Source organism: Carassius carassius, chromosome 45 (genome assembly GCF_963082965.1).
Source record: "Carassius carassius chromosome 45, fCarCar2.1, whole genome shotgun sequence".
Lineage (NCBI taxonomy): Eukaryota > Metazoa > Chordata > Actinopteri > Cypriniformes > Cyprinidae > Carassius > Carassius carassius.
The window spans coordinates 9,629,641-9,644,956 of NC_081799.1; the positions used below are offsets into that span (position 1 = coordinate 9,629,641).

General features: G+C 35.0%; 2 protein-coding genes across 2 annotated transcripts; one reads left to right on the top strand and one right to left on the bottom strand.

Annotated features, from left to right (window-relative positions):
- Window positions 1–1,784: 1,784 nt before the first annotated feature.
- Window positions 1,785–4,922, bottom strand: LOC132127233 (alpha-1A adrenergic receptor-like). Its single transcript, XM_059539008.1, has 2 exons — window positions 4,004–4,922; window positions 1,785–2,436 (listed from the first exon to the last, which is right to left on the bottom strand). The coding sequence occupies exons 1-2, from the start codon at window positions 4,920–4,922 to the stop codon at window positions 2,039–2,041; spliced, it is 1,317 nt and encodes a 438-aa protein (XP_059394991.1). The 3' UTR covers window positions 1,785–2,038.
- A 7,870-nt stretch (window positions 4,923–12,792) lies between these two features.
- LOC132127524 (transmembrane protein 230-like) lies at window positions 12,793–14,377 on the top strand. The gene is made up of 4 exons (XM_059539431.1): window positions 12,793–12,971; window positions 13,283–13,483; window positions 13,564–13,686; window positions 13,759–14,377. The coding sequence occupies exons 2-4, from the start codon at window positions 13,385–13,387 to the stop codon at window positions 13,897–13,899; spliced, it is 363 nt and encodes a 120-aa protein (XP_059395414.1). The 5' UTR covers window positions 12,793–12,971; window positions 13,283–13,384; the 3' UTR covers window positions 13,900–14,377.
- The last annotated feature ends 939 nt before the right edge of the window (window positions 14,378–15,316 follow it).

The following is a 15,316-nucleotide window of genomic DNA, read 5'->3' on the forward strand; positions in this document are numbered from 1 at the left end:
CATAGAGTCTATCACCTCATGACTGTTATGATTGTTTTCTTTCTTCCTGTTTCTTGTTCATTTCTTGCTGACCTCATTGCTTTTCCTCTGTTCCCATGACAACTGTCCCTGCTAGACAACAGGATCTAAGTCTTTTATTTGTCATGGCAACACGTTACACATCGGAAGCATTCCCTTAGCAACCCTTCTGGGCCTGCTGCTATTAAAACAACACTGAATGACTGGATCATTTCAACTGAGATGTGATTACAGTGTAACACAAACCATATAGAGTACCCACTGTTAAAAAAAGACATCGTGATTTCCCGCCTTTCTTGCATGGTGGCACATTCTGAAGTGCATGTTGATGGTTTGAGAGACAATTTTCTTCTTTATTGGTATTTTTGTCTTTTAAAAGAAAAAAAGTAGACTTACTAAGATGGAAAGCAGAATCAAACAGTTAAGGTAATACATTTAATTCCAGATAAATTCCAGTGAAAACCAGTCTTACTCTTTTATTTTTTTTTTACAATTTGTTTACTTTGTATTTGTATAAGATTTGTGCTTCTCAGATTTACATTTAATGATAAGTTTAATTTTCATTTTTAAAAAAGTCAAAAATGTGAAGATGTTTTATCTCATTGAAGTTGGTATGAAGATATGGCATAAATTGAGAACAGAATTGTCCTATGTGAGATTTCCATGTATTTTCCTTGTTGATCATATAAGCATATGCAAGAGTTCAAATGAAACATGCCTTAAGCATTTCCTCTGATCCCAGAGCAGCTGTTGGCACTAACACTACACACATTTTGCTATGTACGCTTGAATGTTCTTCTATGCGTGGTATGTAATCTATGTAAAATGCAGATGGGAACTGAAAGATTGTTCAGTTTGAGACTGCCAGTGATTTATAATCCAAAATCCCTCTCTTTCCCCACTCCAGAAGTGAACTTGTCGTGTGCTGGTGTTTATTCTGTTGGCCGTGCTGTTTGAGGATGTTTGCTTGCTATTGAAAATGTGTCGAAACCCCTTGGATGGTGATGTTACAAACAAGAAAAGCTAATAAAAGTAAGAAAATAATTGTTTTCTTCTTGGTTCTTAAATTGCAGCCATTTGTACAATTCATATAATAAATATTGCATCAAGAATTAGAATGCACCAGAATTAAGTAGAGATCTTACACTGAATCCTTTCATAGTCTGTTAACATTATATCATCAAATTCATCATATAATCACGAGATGTGATATTTGAATCATATACATATATATATAAACAAAACACAAACAAGCTTTTTTGTTTTGTAGCTTTCAAACTAATAGCTCTAAAAGCTCATTTGTACTTTCACATTCAAACCTTAAATAATTTGCCATTATATTCTATCATTTTTTACTAAAAACTAAAGTTATAAAATATATATATATATATAAATAAAATAGCTTAATATTTGGGGGAAAAAAGAGAAGTTCTGTAGTGTGACAAAAAAATAAATAAAAATAAAAACCTAAAAAACAAAACATAACGCAAAAAAAAAAATGCATTGCAAAATATTACATAATTGTTATTTATAAACCATATTTATAAATGAATATTATACATTTATAAATTAAAAAACTATATTTTTTAACATAACATTTTAATAATACTATTGTACAATCTAAGAAAAAAAAATCTGTAGGAAAAACAATACTGCCCCGGCAGAAAATACATTTCATTCAACTTTAAAACACAATACAATGCAATGTGTAATTTAAAATATGCAAAACACATGAAAAATCACGTTAGACTTTTTTTTTTTTTGTCTATTTGTGTTTGCACAAGCCAAATAACTCTGCCCACAGTTATTTCATTACCAAGCAAAATTTTTTACACTCCAGATTGTGAATCTTCAAAGCTAAACTTCACAAAAGTGCAGATGCATGTCATAGACGTTGCCACATGGTGGTGCTCCTGTATACGAGAACTAACTAGATCCCCAGTCATTTTTGTTCCATTCCACAGTGGCTTTGTAAACTCTTTTTAAAAACTGAATAAAAATATATTCTTTTTAAATCATTTCATACAGCCTCACCGTCCATCTTGCATACGGAAACCTGATGAACTTTCATTGTCAGAGATGTTTCAGGTGCATTCAGAGCACTGCTGCTATGTGCAGTATATGAGTTCTTATTAGTGACAAGTGATTCATTAGTAGGCTTCCAGGAGTCAGTAGATGTAGATGGGAAACACTGTGCAGATTTGGGGCCATGCACAGGGTCTCGTGCAAAGGCCGGAGGGCTCCAGGTCCTGTGCGTTCTGCTGAGGCAGTGGCCACGGAGAACGTTCTGGAAGGCCTTCTTGAACTCCTGACTGAAGCACGGGTAGATGATGGGGTTGAGGCAGCTGTTGAAGTAGCCCAGCCAGAAAGTAATTTTGAAGACAGTGTCCGGGGGTCTGTGGGACGGGAAGATGGAGCCTTTGGAGACACAGAAAGAATGAAAAAATTAAATTACTACATGCAGCAAGATATCTCCGTCATTCATAAGGATCACCTCAAGACAGAGGTTCAAATGGTTTTGGATGTTTCATATTTTCAAAGGCTTTGCTTTGATGTGTGCATTTCCTTACAGTATTTTGAAAGCTTTCAATTCAGTGCAAAAATGACTGACTGACTCATAGAATCTTAGCTGTCCAATTACTAAACACACAGGCTGATAAATTAAGCTGTATTTCCATCAAACATTCAATGAAAGCTCAAATGAATTGCCTGCAAACACATGTGGAATCCTTACAAAAGATGGTTTTCTGAACTAGGGCTGCTGTTTAGCCTATAAAAGCCTTGTCTCTAGGTTGAAACAGAGTGCAATACTTTCTCTTTCTTTCATAATTCATTCTTTTGTTGTAAACAAGCTCATTTAAATGCAATTTAAAAGGCCCAGCAAGGATTATGTCAATGCTGTTTACGCACATAGGCATATTGTGGGAGAGCACTGGGTCGTTTGGAAACATGGGTGAGTATAAACAACAGAAAATTAATTTAATGTTTCACTGGAAAACAGTGGGTGCGCTCATAAACCTCATTTAAAATGACAAAAGATTCAGAGAAGTATGTTCTTTGAGTTATTGCAGTTTCAACAAAATCCAGTCATTGTTTACTCACCCTCATGTGGATACAATTCAGATTTTTTTGTTTTCTGGCTGTTTTCTGAGCAATTCAAATGAATGAGGAGGAAACAGCTAAAATGACACTTATGCAGATTTGTATGAGGAACGGACCCAGATTTAAGCTATTCATTTGTGCCTGTTGATACTTATGATAATCTCCCCTCTGCGTTAACTTAAATCTCATCTAGTATTTGACATAATCATTTATCATCTTTATTTTGAAGAAAAACAAAACTAATATTAAAATATATATATATAATATTTTTATATTTGATATTTTTATATATAAATAAATACAATTAAATAAAAATTGTGAAACAAAACAAAAAACAGAAACAAAACAACACAGAACACAAACAAAACAACCAAACAAAACAAAAACTTTTTTTTTTTTTGTAGCTTTCAAACTAGTATCTCTAAAATGTCATTTGTACTTTCACAAACAAACCTTAAATAATTTGCCATTATTTTTAATCACTTTTTACTAAAAACAAAAGTAGTATTTTAAACAAACTGCTTAATATTTGGCTGAAAAAAGCAAAGATGTGTAACGTGACCAAATACAAAGAAAAAAACGAACAAAACAACTAAATACAATAAAAAACAAAACACAAAATATAAAACAAAAAGCAAAACAAAACAAAAAGTCACTGAAAATATTACATAATTGATTCTTTTATAACAAAAACAATGTTAGTTCATCTTTGAAAATATCATATGGTGCGACTCCATAAAATGTAACCATATTAACAAATGAATATTGTACATTTATAAATTAATAAGTAAATGTATAATATAATATTTAAAACATATTAATTTTATTTTATTTTTGGATGGGCTTTGCTGTGTGTTCACAAAATCATTTAGCTTATACTCACTTATGGGCAGCACTAGGAAAAAAGGCAGCCAGCAGAGAACGAAACATCCCACCACAATCCCCAGAGTCTTGGCCGCCTTCTTCTCCTGCGAGAACTTAAGCAGACGCATGAAGGCGAAGTGTGAGTTCTTCAAGCGCGCTGCTGCCTCCTTCCCGGCGGCCTGCTGGGCGTTGCGACAGTGGATCCGCAGGGTCACTCCGTGCTCAGTTAACCCATTCGTCTGCCTGCCTTTACTCATAGAACGAGTCTTCTGCCGGGCCACCACATAAACCCTGCTGTACATTGCCAAAATCACTGCCAACGGCATGTAGAAGGAGCATGCGGCAGAGAAGATGGCATATCCTGGCTCTTCGTTCACTCTACACACCGACTCGTCCTCCGGCATAGGCTCCCTCCATCCGAACAGTGGACCGACGGAGATGGCAGCCGAAAGAGCCCATAGAGCTGCCACTACGACCAGTGCCCTTCGACCGGTAGCCAAAGAAGGGTACCGCAGCGGGTAACTGACAGCCATGCAGCGATCCACAGAGATCATGCAGAGGCTGAGGATGGATGCCGTGCAGCACAGCACGTCAAGAGCAGTCCAGGCATTACATAAAGGACGGCCGAACACCCAACGGCCCAAGGCTTCAGATGCAGCAGAGAATGGGAGGACCACGGAGCTCAGAAGCAGGTCTGCAATGGCCAGATTGGCGATAAAATAATGCGTCACGGAACGGAGGTGGCGATGGCACACCACAGAGAGGATGACCAGGATGTTGCCCATCACACCGAATATTATAAAGAGCACCAGCACCAGGCCCAGAGCCAGCGTCTTGGTGATGTCTATGTCAAACGCAGATATCGCAGTACAGTTGGGACAGATCTCAGGGAAAAAGGTTAAACTTATGTCATCTTCTGCTGGAAGCACGTTGGTCATGATGTGAGAATCTCTATGTGCAAGTTATGGGGTTAAGATCTTGTAATTACCATCCATGACTTTTAATATGTTTGTGGTTTCAACACAAACAAGCTAGTAGTGTCACACTTTAAAACACTTGAAACTCACATTTCATCTTCTCAAGGATCTCTTTTGATATCAGCCATTAGCCATCATAGTTTTTATGATATTGCAACCTTAAAGAGAAAAGAAAAGAAAAGAAAAAGTAAGCACCGTTTCTGGCAGGACCAAAGGCCACTGTGGCAATTGGTGTATGCTAGCATGCTAAAATAACAATGTTATTTATTTTCCCCATACAGTATTTTTTGTTTCCATTTTTTTTTACCCTAGCCATAATCTTAATGATTAAAATTTAAGCATTGCTTTCCAGAAGTACAAATAAAACATTAACAGTTGTTGACTTGAGTCAAGCTAAATAACCTGTGGTTCAGTGAGTGAATGATCCAGTTCAGTGAGAGAGTGAGCTGTCTGGATGATTCAATCCATGATTCATTCAATAACTAAGTTGAATTTAAACTGATTCACAAACAAATTTGAATGAATCAGTCCATGATTCTATTCAGATTGATTCCCTAGTCTTAGGGAAAAGCTATTTTTCTGACAGGATTTAGTTTTTTTTGCACCAACCCTCACCGAAAAAGAATGCTAAGTTTTATTTATTTTATTTAATTTTTTACTTTTTTAATGCAACCCTGTGGATATGTATCTTTAACTACATCTTGACATATCAACAATTAATAAATTAGTCATTCTATATTTAGGGGTACATTTCATGACAGCCAAAAAGTCAGAAAATCTGTATTCTTTTTTGATAAATAAATTAGGTGGTTGAATAATATAATGTGCTAAATCAATTGTTTGGCAAGCTTAAGCACTAATGACTTTTTAAATATGTTAATTAAAATTAACATTTGATTCATTATTTTGTAAACTGTGTTACAGACAAATGTTGTGTCAAATGAAACATGAATGAAGTCCCACGTACTTGATTACATATTTGTTTGAAAGTTTTTGAGTATATTCTCCGGAGTTTTTGAGGTTATCTAACCGATTTGAAAATATGAATTGGGGCTTCATAATGGGTGTACTTTGGGATGCTATCATGAAGGATGATACTTTTCTTTAACATAAATCCACAGTAGGCTGAATTTAGTGTTATTCACCATCCTTACCAAAGTCATCCATCTCGATATCTTCATCTTTTTTTCTGACGGATTAGTTCACATTTAAAAGATTTATAACATAAAAACCACACATAACACAGCTCAAAAAGTAACATAGTTGACAGGTAAGAATGAACTTAGTATCCATAAAGCACTCTAAACACACACACATTATAATAATATATATTATAACGTAAATAAATAAATCTATATTATTACGAAGGTAAATGAAGTTTTCTAATGCATCATGCCAGTTCAAGTTGTAAGGACTCATACAATAACATCATATAGGTTTATGTCAATTATTAGGAATTATGAATGCTTTTTAACCCTTGACATATGTGAATATAATATGCATATAATATTACGGATACATAGTTCATAGAAAGTGTGGCTGTGATAGATTAGTTAAGTTTATCCTTTTTTTTCATGGTTTTAGGCAATTCCTATGGAAATTCTGTGTAACGACAATAGTTTGTGAATATTTATTTTACCAACAACACTCCGTTGGAGCATAAATTGAGACTGAACTGCCAATATTGTCAACCGTGTTAATCCTTGTCAACTGTGTTACCGTTAATGGGTAACACGGTTGACAGGTAAGGTAAGCCTTGTGCAAACTGCTGACCTTGGAATAGTTAGTACATGACCTTCATTAACTTCTGTTTTTGTACTCTTTTTCTTCATATTTATAAATATAGCATGTGACGGAAGTTCACCAGAACATCACAGTTGACGGTCAATTAATCTACTCTATGTGTAGAAAATAATAAAGATCAAATACTGAAGAGGAGAAGTTATGACTTTCCACACTGTCTTCACATTTCCCTCCGAAAAAGGAAAATACATCAGGTGATGTTGGACATGTGTCTTTGGAACAAACCAATGATTTATAGGGAGTTTTTTAGGGAGTAACACAGTTGACACTGGTTTCTCGGACATACACAAAATGGATGATTTAATCCACAAAAAAAAAAAAAAAAATTATATATATATATATATATATATATATATATATATATATATATATATATATATATATATATATATATATATATATTTTTTTTTTTTTTTTATGAATTAGAAATGTCCTCTGATATAAAGGTGATCATTGTTTGAAGTGAAAAGTTATTGAAAAATGTATAAAATTGATAATAGAGTCCATGGACATCATGATGTACCCCTAATTATAGAATTACTCAAATATCTACAGTGATTTAAGTTTGAAGTATTTTAGCATTGCTTTCCAAACAGTAACAGTTATGTGTCTTATTCAATACCTACAGTATGTGATTTTTTTTCAGTTTGTGGTGTATGCATTCAATTCAGACGGAGGCATCGGTTTCATTCCATATCTTTATATGGCAGAAATAGTAAGAGCAGCGTGCTAGGATGCAATACTGAATTCAGCCATTGTGTTCTGTTCAGACTGATTCATTAGAAGGAACCATAGATGAATGATCACAATTGAAAGTTGTATATATTATTTTGAGGCACTTACTAATCAAAGTCTCACAATTCAGATCAAATAGGCCTATATATATTATCATAAAAATGTCTAAATATCTGGCTGTGAACCATTTATGCTTTTAGCTCCAAGCAGTTGAGTCTTAACCCCTCTGCAATAAGTAATAAGATGGAAAAGTGCCTGTTTCTTCATGTTACTGTTTCAGTTTAGCAGTCATGTCCTGCGGATGTTTAGGCGCCTCAGTCCACAAAAGCAATTTAGGACAGATCTTTTTGTCAATATGGTGTAATGAACTAACTGCAGGAGCTCATATACAGGCCAAAATATATGTATTTCACTGAAACGGTACTAAGCACCTGTTCCAAAAACCTTAGGAAAAAGCCATTTAAGATGTGTTGCCAGAAATCATACAGAAAAAAAAGCTTTTAAGCTAATTAAGCAAAGCTTGGGGAAATATATTTAAAGATTTATACACAGCAACACTGACATCTATAATGTCCTGGCAAGAGCAATATTTCAACAAACCATGGCAACATGGAAGTTAATATGCTCTGTGCTTACAAATAAAACCTAGGTGAATACATTCAAACCATAAAATGTCTGATTAAACAAAAGTCATGTTTTGTTTTAATCAGGACTGCTGACTCTCAGTCTGTCTATCATCCATTAGGTGCCCAAAATGAGAGGGGATCTTAAGGATAATGATTTTATTATATCATTATACAGTGTATATGTTTGACAAAATATTTAACTGGACTGACCAAAAGCCTTCCTGTGTTATTTTTGTTAGAATCAAAGGCATTTAAATGGGAAGTTGTCACAAGAGTGTGTCTGTGTGTGACCTTGGACCACAAAAGTAGCACATAGTCATAAGTAGATACCGTCCTACCGTAAATATATTAAAACTTAATTTTTGGTTACTAATTAGCATTGCTAAGGAATTCATTTGGACAACTTCAAAGGCGTTTTTTTCAATGTATAGATTTTTTGCACCCTTAGATTTCAGATTTTCAAATATCTCAGCCAAATATTGTCCCATCATAACGAACCATACATCGATGGAAAGCTTATTTATTCAGCTTTCAGATTGGTATAAATATAAATAAAAAAAAATTTACCCTTATGATTGGTTTTGAGGTCCAGGGTCACAATTCTGATCACATGACCATAGCTGTTTAATTCCAGTTGCTGCCTCCAAAAGATGATGTCTGTTAAAGCGCCATAAAACAGAATAATATGTCGGCTATATGCTGTATTATTAATGGTGTAGTAAAATAAGTCATTATTACAAGACATGCCAGTAATTACTGTACATTTGTGAGCCAAGCTTTGAATGAACAGTTTCATTCACATTCTGAAAATCACAAGTATTTTACATTAAATGCAACACAGTAAAAGTAAAAATAAATAGCCTTTGCATGTTGGTTTACTTCTGATACTAGAAAATGGTTTTGTTTGCAACTTTCTTTTCATCATATTGAGCTACTTTGGAATTTCTCACCATCTTTAACTATGAGACCAGGAATAACTCATTTTCAGATGCAGTTTTGTGAGGGAAATACTCTCACACAGCTAGAATAATATGGGGATTAAAAAAACCAAAACCACTGCAAGAGTTTTTTTGTGTGAATTTGTGTGAATTTGTGTGACTGAACATTTAACTCAAAACCTGACTGAGACATGACTTAGCCTACCCCGTCAACACCAGTAGCCTGCTAGTTCTACCAGCTGTCCACAGATTATACTGTTAGCCCTAAACAGTAATACAGTTTGAGCTAAACAAATGGATACAAATTCAATCACCGGTTCTTCTAGCCTACCATAATCGCATATCTCGTTCGCAATTATTCATTCATTCATTCATTCAATCAATCAAACAAACAATTCGCGGGTGTTTTCTTCACTCTGAATAATTATCCGTCTCAAATTAAATTGCACTTACCGTCATTCGGAGCAACATCTGTAAAAGCGTATGAGTTTTGAGAAAAAAAAAACCATTAACAAGAGTCTGATGAGGAATCTGATGGGACGCAATAGTGTGTGTGCAAACATCCCATAGGCTACTCACTTCCACCTTCTCGCTCGCTCTCTCTCTCTCTCTCTCACACACACATTCACTTAAAGATGATTAAAAAACGAATCTTATTAAGAATAAAATAAAACATGAAGCAGGTTCTTAGAAATACTCATATCATGAAGTACTTAAGCAAAAACAAACAGATAACCTAGTAATTTCCACAAAAAAATTATTTTAAAACTTTAAGTGCGATAATACTTAAAGTTCAATTTTAAAAGATGAGTATACAATGTAATCATTAATTCAAATGTTTTCAAACATTAGTGTATGAACAGACATTAACATTGTAGGCTATTTCTGACACATTCAATACAGACATATTAAATATATTTAAACATTTATAATGGAAATTTGCCTTACATTTTTAAGAAATAATAATAAATTATAGTTTTGACAACATTCTTTTTTTTTTCAAGAATTTGAGACTTCAGGTGAAAAATTTCTTGCTATTATACAAATTAATTTGCCAAAGATGATCAAAGTGAATTTTAATTCAGAATGTTTATTCATGTTTTATTCAAGTCATTGTCTGAATTAACTGCATTTTTTATGTATTATTTGAATACCAATATATCTGGACTAAAATAATAATAATAATAATAATAATAATAAATGTCAGTTATCCATGTGCATTTTAAAACTTAAGTGCTTTTTTTTAGCCTCTTAGGTCTTCTTTGTGTTGGTTTGATATGAAGCTTTCTGAGCACAATTAGTTTCTTCAAGAACAGTCGGTGGAGAATGGTGCACTTCAATAGCACTGATCATTGATGTCCCTGAAGGTCAGCTTTGGTAATGAAAGTGAATAGGACGGCTAAAGAAAATAAATGATTTATGAATGGCTTGTCCACCTGTGGCTGTGAATGTCGCTTTGCATTTCTCTAACTGTCAATTGCTTTCTCTTAAAGATCCATCATCATGATTTGTTTCATAACAATTTCCATAATAATCCATGCCTGTAATCTATAAAAGAACAAAGTCCTCCAGCTCTTCAAAAGCTATGTGCCTCTGTTGTCACTGAATGGGAACACAAATTAGGTGTCATGTAAATGTGATGGTGTTCTTTAGGAATCCACTTCCATTGTATGAAAAAGAGCAGCATTAACATTCTTCCAAACATCTACTTTTGTATTCAACAGAAGACTTTCTGAATGACAAATAATTCATTTTCATTTTAAAAAAAATGTCTCCAAACACAAAGAAATGAAGAACATATGCACCCCCTTTGTTCTCTTTTTGTTTGGCTACATGTCCATCATAGAACGCTTATTCATGCAGGATCATGTGTCTATGAGCTTTAGTGTCCTTAAATTAATACAATGAACACTGTCCATCTATTGTTTGCTTTCTTTCTCATGTTCTTCATATTCCCCCTTGCTGTGCTGGATGCAGAACTTTATGCAGAAGTTTAATGCAAGCATGACTGATTGCTTGCACTGATTTTAAATGCCTTGGCATCCATCTCCTCCCTTAAATATTTAAGCTATTGAAGCACTTGCTACAAGGCTGCAGTCTCAAGACGTGCTGCGAATGTTAAAGGTCCTTTATTGTTTAGTTGTAGGGTTACTCTGGAAGCCAGCCAACATCAGCAGTTGCACAAACCATAAAGAATATAGAAGAAGGAATGAATCTTTGCTTAGATGCTATACAAACAACAGATCAGAGGAATGAGGTTTAGCACCTGAAAGGTGTCTTGGCCTGTAGAAAGCACATCCGTTCCAATGGATCCATTACAGAATATTAGAATGAGCAAAAATACCAGTACATATGTGTTAATATTCGCACTGTATTAATATAATAAAAAATGTGTTCATGTATAATATATAGGCTAATATACACACCCACAGACAGTTTAGTGATTTTTCTTGGGGGAAATATATGTCACAAGCAATTTCTGATTAATGTTTTTGTTGTTGTTGTTTATCTTTCATAATTTTTCCAGGCTTCTTACTTCACCACATACTGAAAAAGCAAATTCCACCCCTGTGAAGATCCATGGCGCTCAGGTTAGTTGCAAAACATGTCCAAAGCATATCAGAAGCTGTTTATTAAAAAAAAAAAAAAAAAAAAAGTTACCAAACGCCATATTTTAAATTTATCAGGAAATTATTGGAAGAGTCTGAAGTGTTTTCCTGCTTTACCAGTTAGTTACAGCTTCCTCTAAATATTTTCACTTTTCCTGTTGTTTCACTTCAGAGAAGAATGAGTTTAGCAAGTTCAGCAAGACTATATATATATGCTTCTGTTTCTATGAGCAGCATGATGCTGTAGCTGCTAGCAGAGGAGCTGAACACGCAGCGCTGCTTGGGCTTTTGACTCTTTTGTGGCAGGAAGGAACAAGGAAAGTTTTAAGGAAAGTGTTTGTGATTCGACTCACCAGCAGATGGCAGTAATGGACTGATAAGTGGGGTATGCAAAAAAAAAAATAAAGAAGAGGAATGCTGGAATGGGAATAAGGAAGTAAACAATGTCCACACCATAGACAGTAAAAGAAATGGACACAGAGACCCCATTGAATTCAACGGAGAAAAGTGAAGTCAATTAGAAGCACGCACTTCCTGGGGGTGGGGCGTACTGGGCAGACTCAAACTGAGCTTGATGACGTAGTTGTCACGTGAGCAACATGTACGTCTTCTAATCGCTGTGCTAAGAGAAATCTGAATTATCCACCGAATCTTGCAGAAAAGGCGAGCGTGAACAGGAGCAAATTTTGGTAAGTATTATGATTAATTATCTCCCTTGACTTCATGCTTCCGCGTCCCCCCGATAGCCTCATAGACAGTAAAAGATTGTCTGCGAGCTTCTCCTCCTGTCCATACGGTAATTTCTCTACTGCGCGACAGAGAGTCGCTGGTTATGACGCAGTCGTTAGCCTATTTTTTTTTTTTTTTTTAAACTGCTTCTACGGGACCATAACGTAAGATACAAGGCAATGGATCCTTTTATACATTTTCGTGTTTCTTTAGAAATAATTAATGGACAAATTGAGTCTTTAAACGCCTCAGATGTAAAGTTATTCGCTGTCAAAGTGACGCCAAAATGAATGGGAGTCAATGGAATGCTAACAGCAGGTGGGGGTCTGCTAGCCAATGGCGGTGCCCAGGGGTGCTTCAAAAAAATATGAAACCTGCCCCCCTGGTCCGCACGAGAATGAGCTGTGTTTTCAAGGGAAAGAAAGCGAAGTTTTCGTAGTGTGGTGCAAGTACTAAGTAACGTTAGCCGTTAAAAATCAACTCAGTCGGCTCGAAACGGCATCAAATTACCCCGCGTCCCTTGTTAGTTTGTCACTTAGTGAAATTATATTTCTTAAAAAGGACGAGCTGGTGAGTATACAAACGCTTCTATAAACTCACCAACTATTAAGCAGAAACAATATATGACTCGGTTTGTATAAATAACCTCTTAGGTGTGTTACCTAAATATAAAATAGCAGCTATTAAAGAATTACTTATCTTGAGACAATAGACTATCACCAGGATGTTATCAACTAAGTTAATACGTGGACTGGTATTTAGACAGTAAACGTGACCGTCTGAAAGTGATAGAAGACAACATGAGTTTTGCTGCACTAGTAGCGATGCATGTACTGTGTTTTAAGTTATTATAGCCTAAAAACTTTCTCTCTGGTTTCCAGAATAAACCAAATCAAAAGCGGATGCACTCTCAGATAATCACGGTGTAACGTTAATTTGCTACTTTTCATCATCTTCATGTGCCAATAAGCTTAAACATCATCATGATGGCAAGTCGAAACAACACAGCCAGTGCTGCTCCAAACGATAAGGCGAAATACTCCAGGCTGGCTGATAGTGATGAAGGCTACATTGATCTACAGGTGAGGAACACTGATGCAAGAAAATAGTTCATTTGTATTATATTGTTTGTAGCATAAATGTATAAACACCTTTTTTATAGTTTAAGAAAACACCACCTAAAGTACCCTACAAGGCTATTGCGCTGGCAACCTTCCTCTTTCTGGTTGGCTCTGTATTGATAGTTGTTGGATCCCTTCTTTTGGCAGGATACATTAATGTCGTGGTGAGTAAACAAAACTGCAGTATTGCAAATATCTGTCAGTATGTTAGCAAGTAATGTATGATCTTGTTCTAGTACCCAGATCGCACGATTCCTGTTCTCATCATCGGCATACTGATCTTTCTTCCCGGAATCTATCACCTGCGGATTGCTTATCATGCTTCCAAGGGTCACCGTGGTTATTCTTACGAGGACATCCCGGACTTTGATGACTGAACGGATCTGGTCATACCGAATGCTGTTTCTTTTATGTGTTTTCTGCAGATGTTGCATGATTTGCCTTTAGACTTTCGTTCTCTTTTTACTGCGAGTTTCTCTAGGAGAGACTATATCAAGCTGTCTTTATTTTTACCAAAAGAAAACAGAAGTGCAATATTAAGCAAAATAGAATATATTTTTTTAGCTGAATACATAAAAGGCCAATGAGAAATATGCTGATATTTTCGTAGCTTTGATAAAACTTGAAAAAGTATTGTTTTAAAAGTTTGAAAATGTATGTATCTGTAATGAAGCCAGTTATGTACTGTATATACTCTATCAGTCAAAAGTTTGGACACCGGTATCCCAGGATGCACCTCTTGAAGTCCTCAGTATCCACATTATTTTTCTAAAATGTGTTTACTAAAGTTTCAGAGTTGACTGCACTTTGTTATACATTTTTCGTTATTTCCCTACAGCGACTAATGAACAGAAATTATGTCATATCACTGGACTGAGCAGTTGTGTCCAAACGTTTGACTGCTAGTTCAGTTGCTATGCAGTATTGTTTTTGTGGAATAAACTGGTTTTATTCATTTTAATGAAAGTGTTTGAAGCAAGTATTAATGTTCGCCTTCTTGCCCTTCTTATTTTTTGAATGAACAAAAAGTTATATTTTGAGATCCACTGAAGGATATGAAAAGTAAACATTTTTTTATATGTATTTGTATTGATTTATTTGTATTTCTTTATTTATTATTGTAGCAGATGAAGGGTTAACAGCATACTGCTGATTGGAACATGTATTTGTGCATAATGCATACTGTTTCACATAGTATCATAAAGTATATACCGTGAAATATGCAGCAGTGTAGTGTTCCAACAGCCAGAGACGCTCCCTGTCCTGAAGAGAAACACAAGAAACTCACTGCCCTCCAGTGGGCAGTAATTGAAAGTGTTGGAGCAACTAGTGACTCATATAAATAAGAGTATAAAAGTCAAGACAAACTTTGAAAACACTTACGGCATAGTTGCCTAATTTATACTAGGGCTATAACAATTACTCATTAGGCTACTAGTATTATTAACCGTGATGATAAATAATATTAGTAATAATCATTTTTGTTAAGAAGATATTAAAGCATAATATACTGTAGTACGTGTTTGTATTTGACAATACAACACTTGCATATTATGGTTTAGCTGGACTGAAATTCATGTCAACACCCATGGCAAACTTTAACTTAAGCTATCATTTTATCCACACACCACATTCTGTGCCAGCTCTTATTGGAGTCGTCATAGATCACTAGTTTACTGGGGTTTTGTAGTCTCACGAGAGTTTTCCGTGTGACCAGATGACAAACAAGTTTAGAATCTTGACCAAAGTACAACATCGGACACACCTCTGCTCTTTATTAGTAGGTCAGAGTTA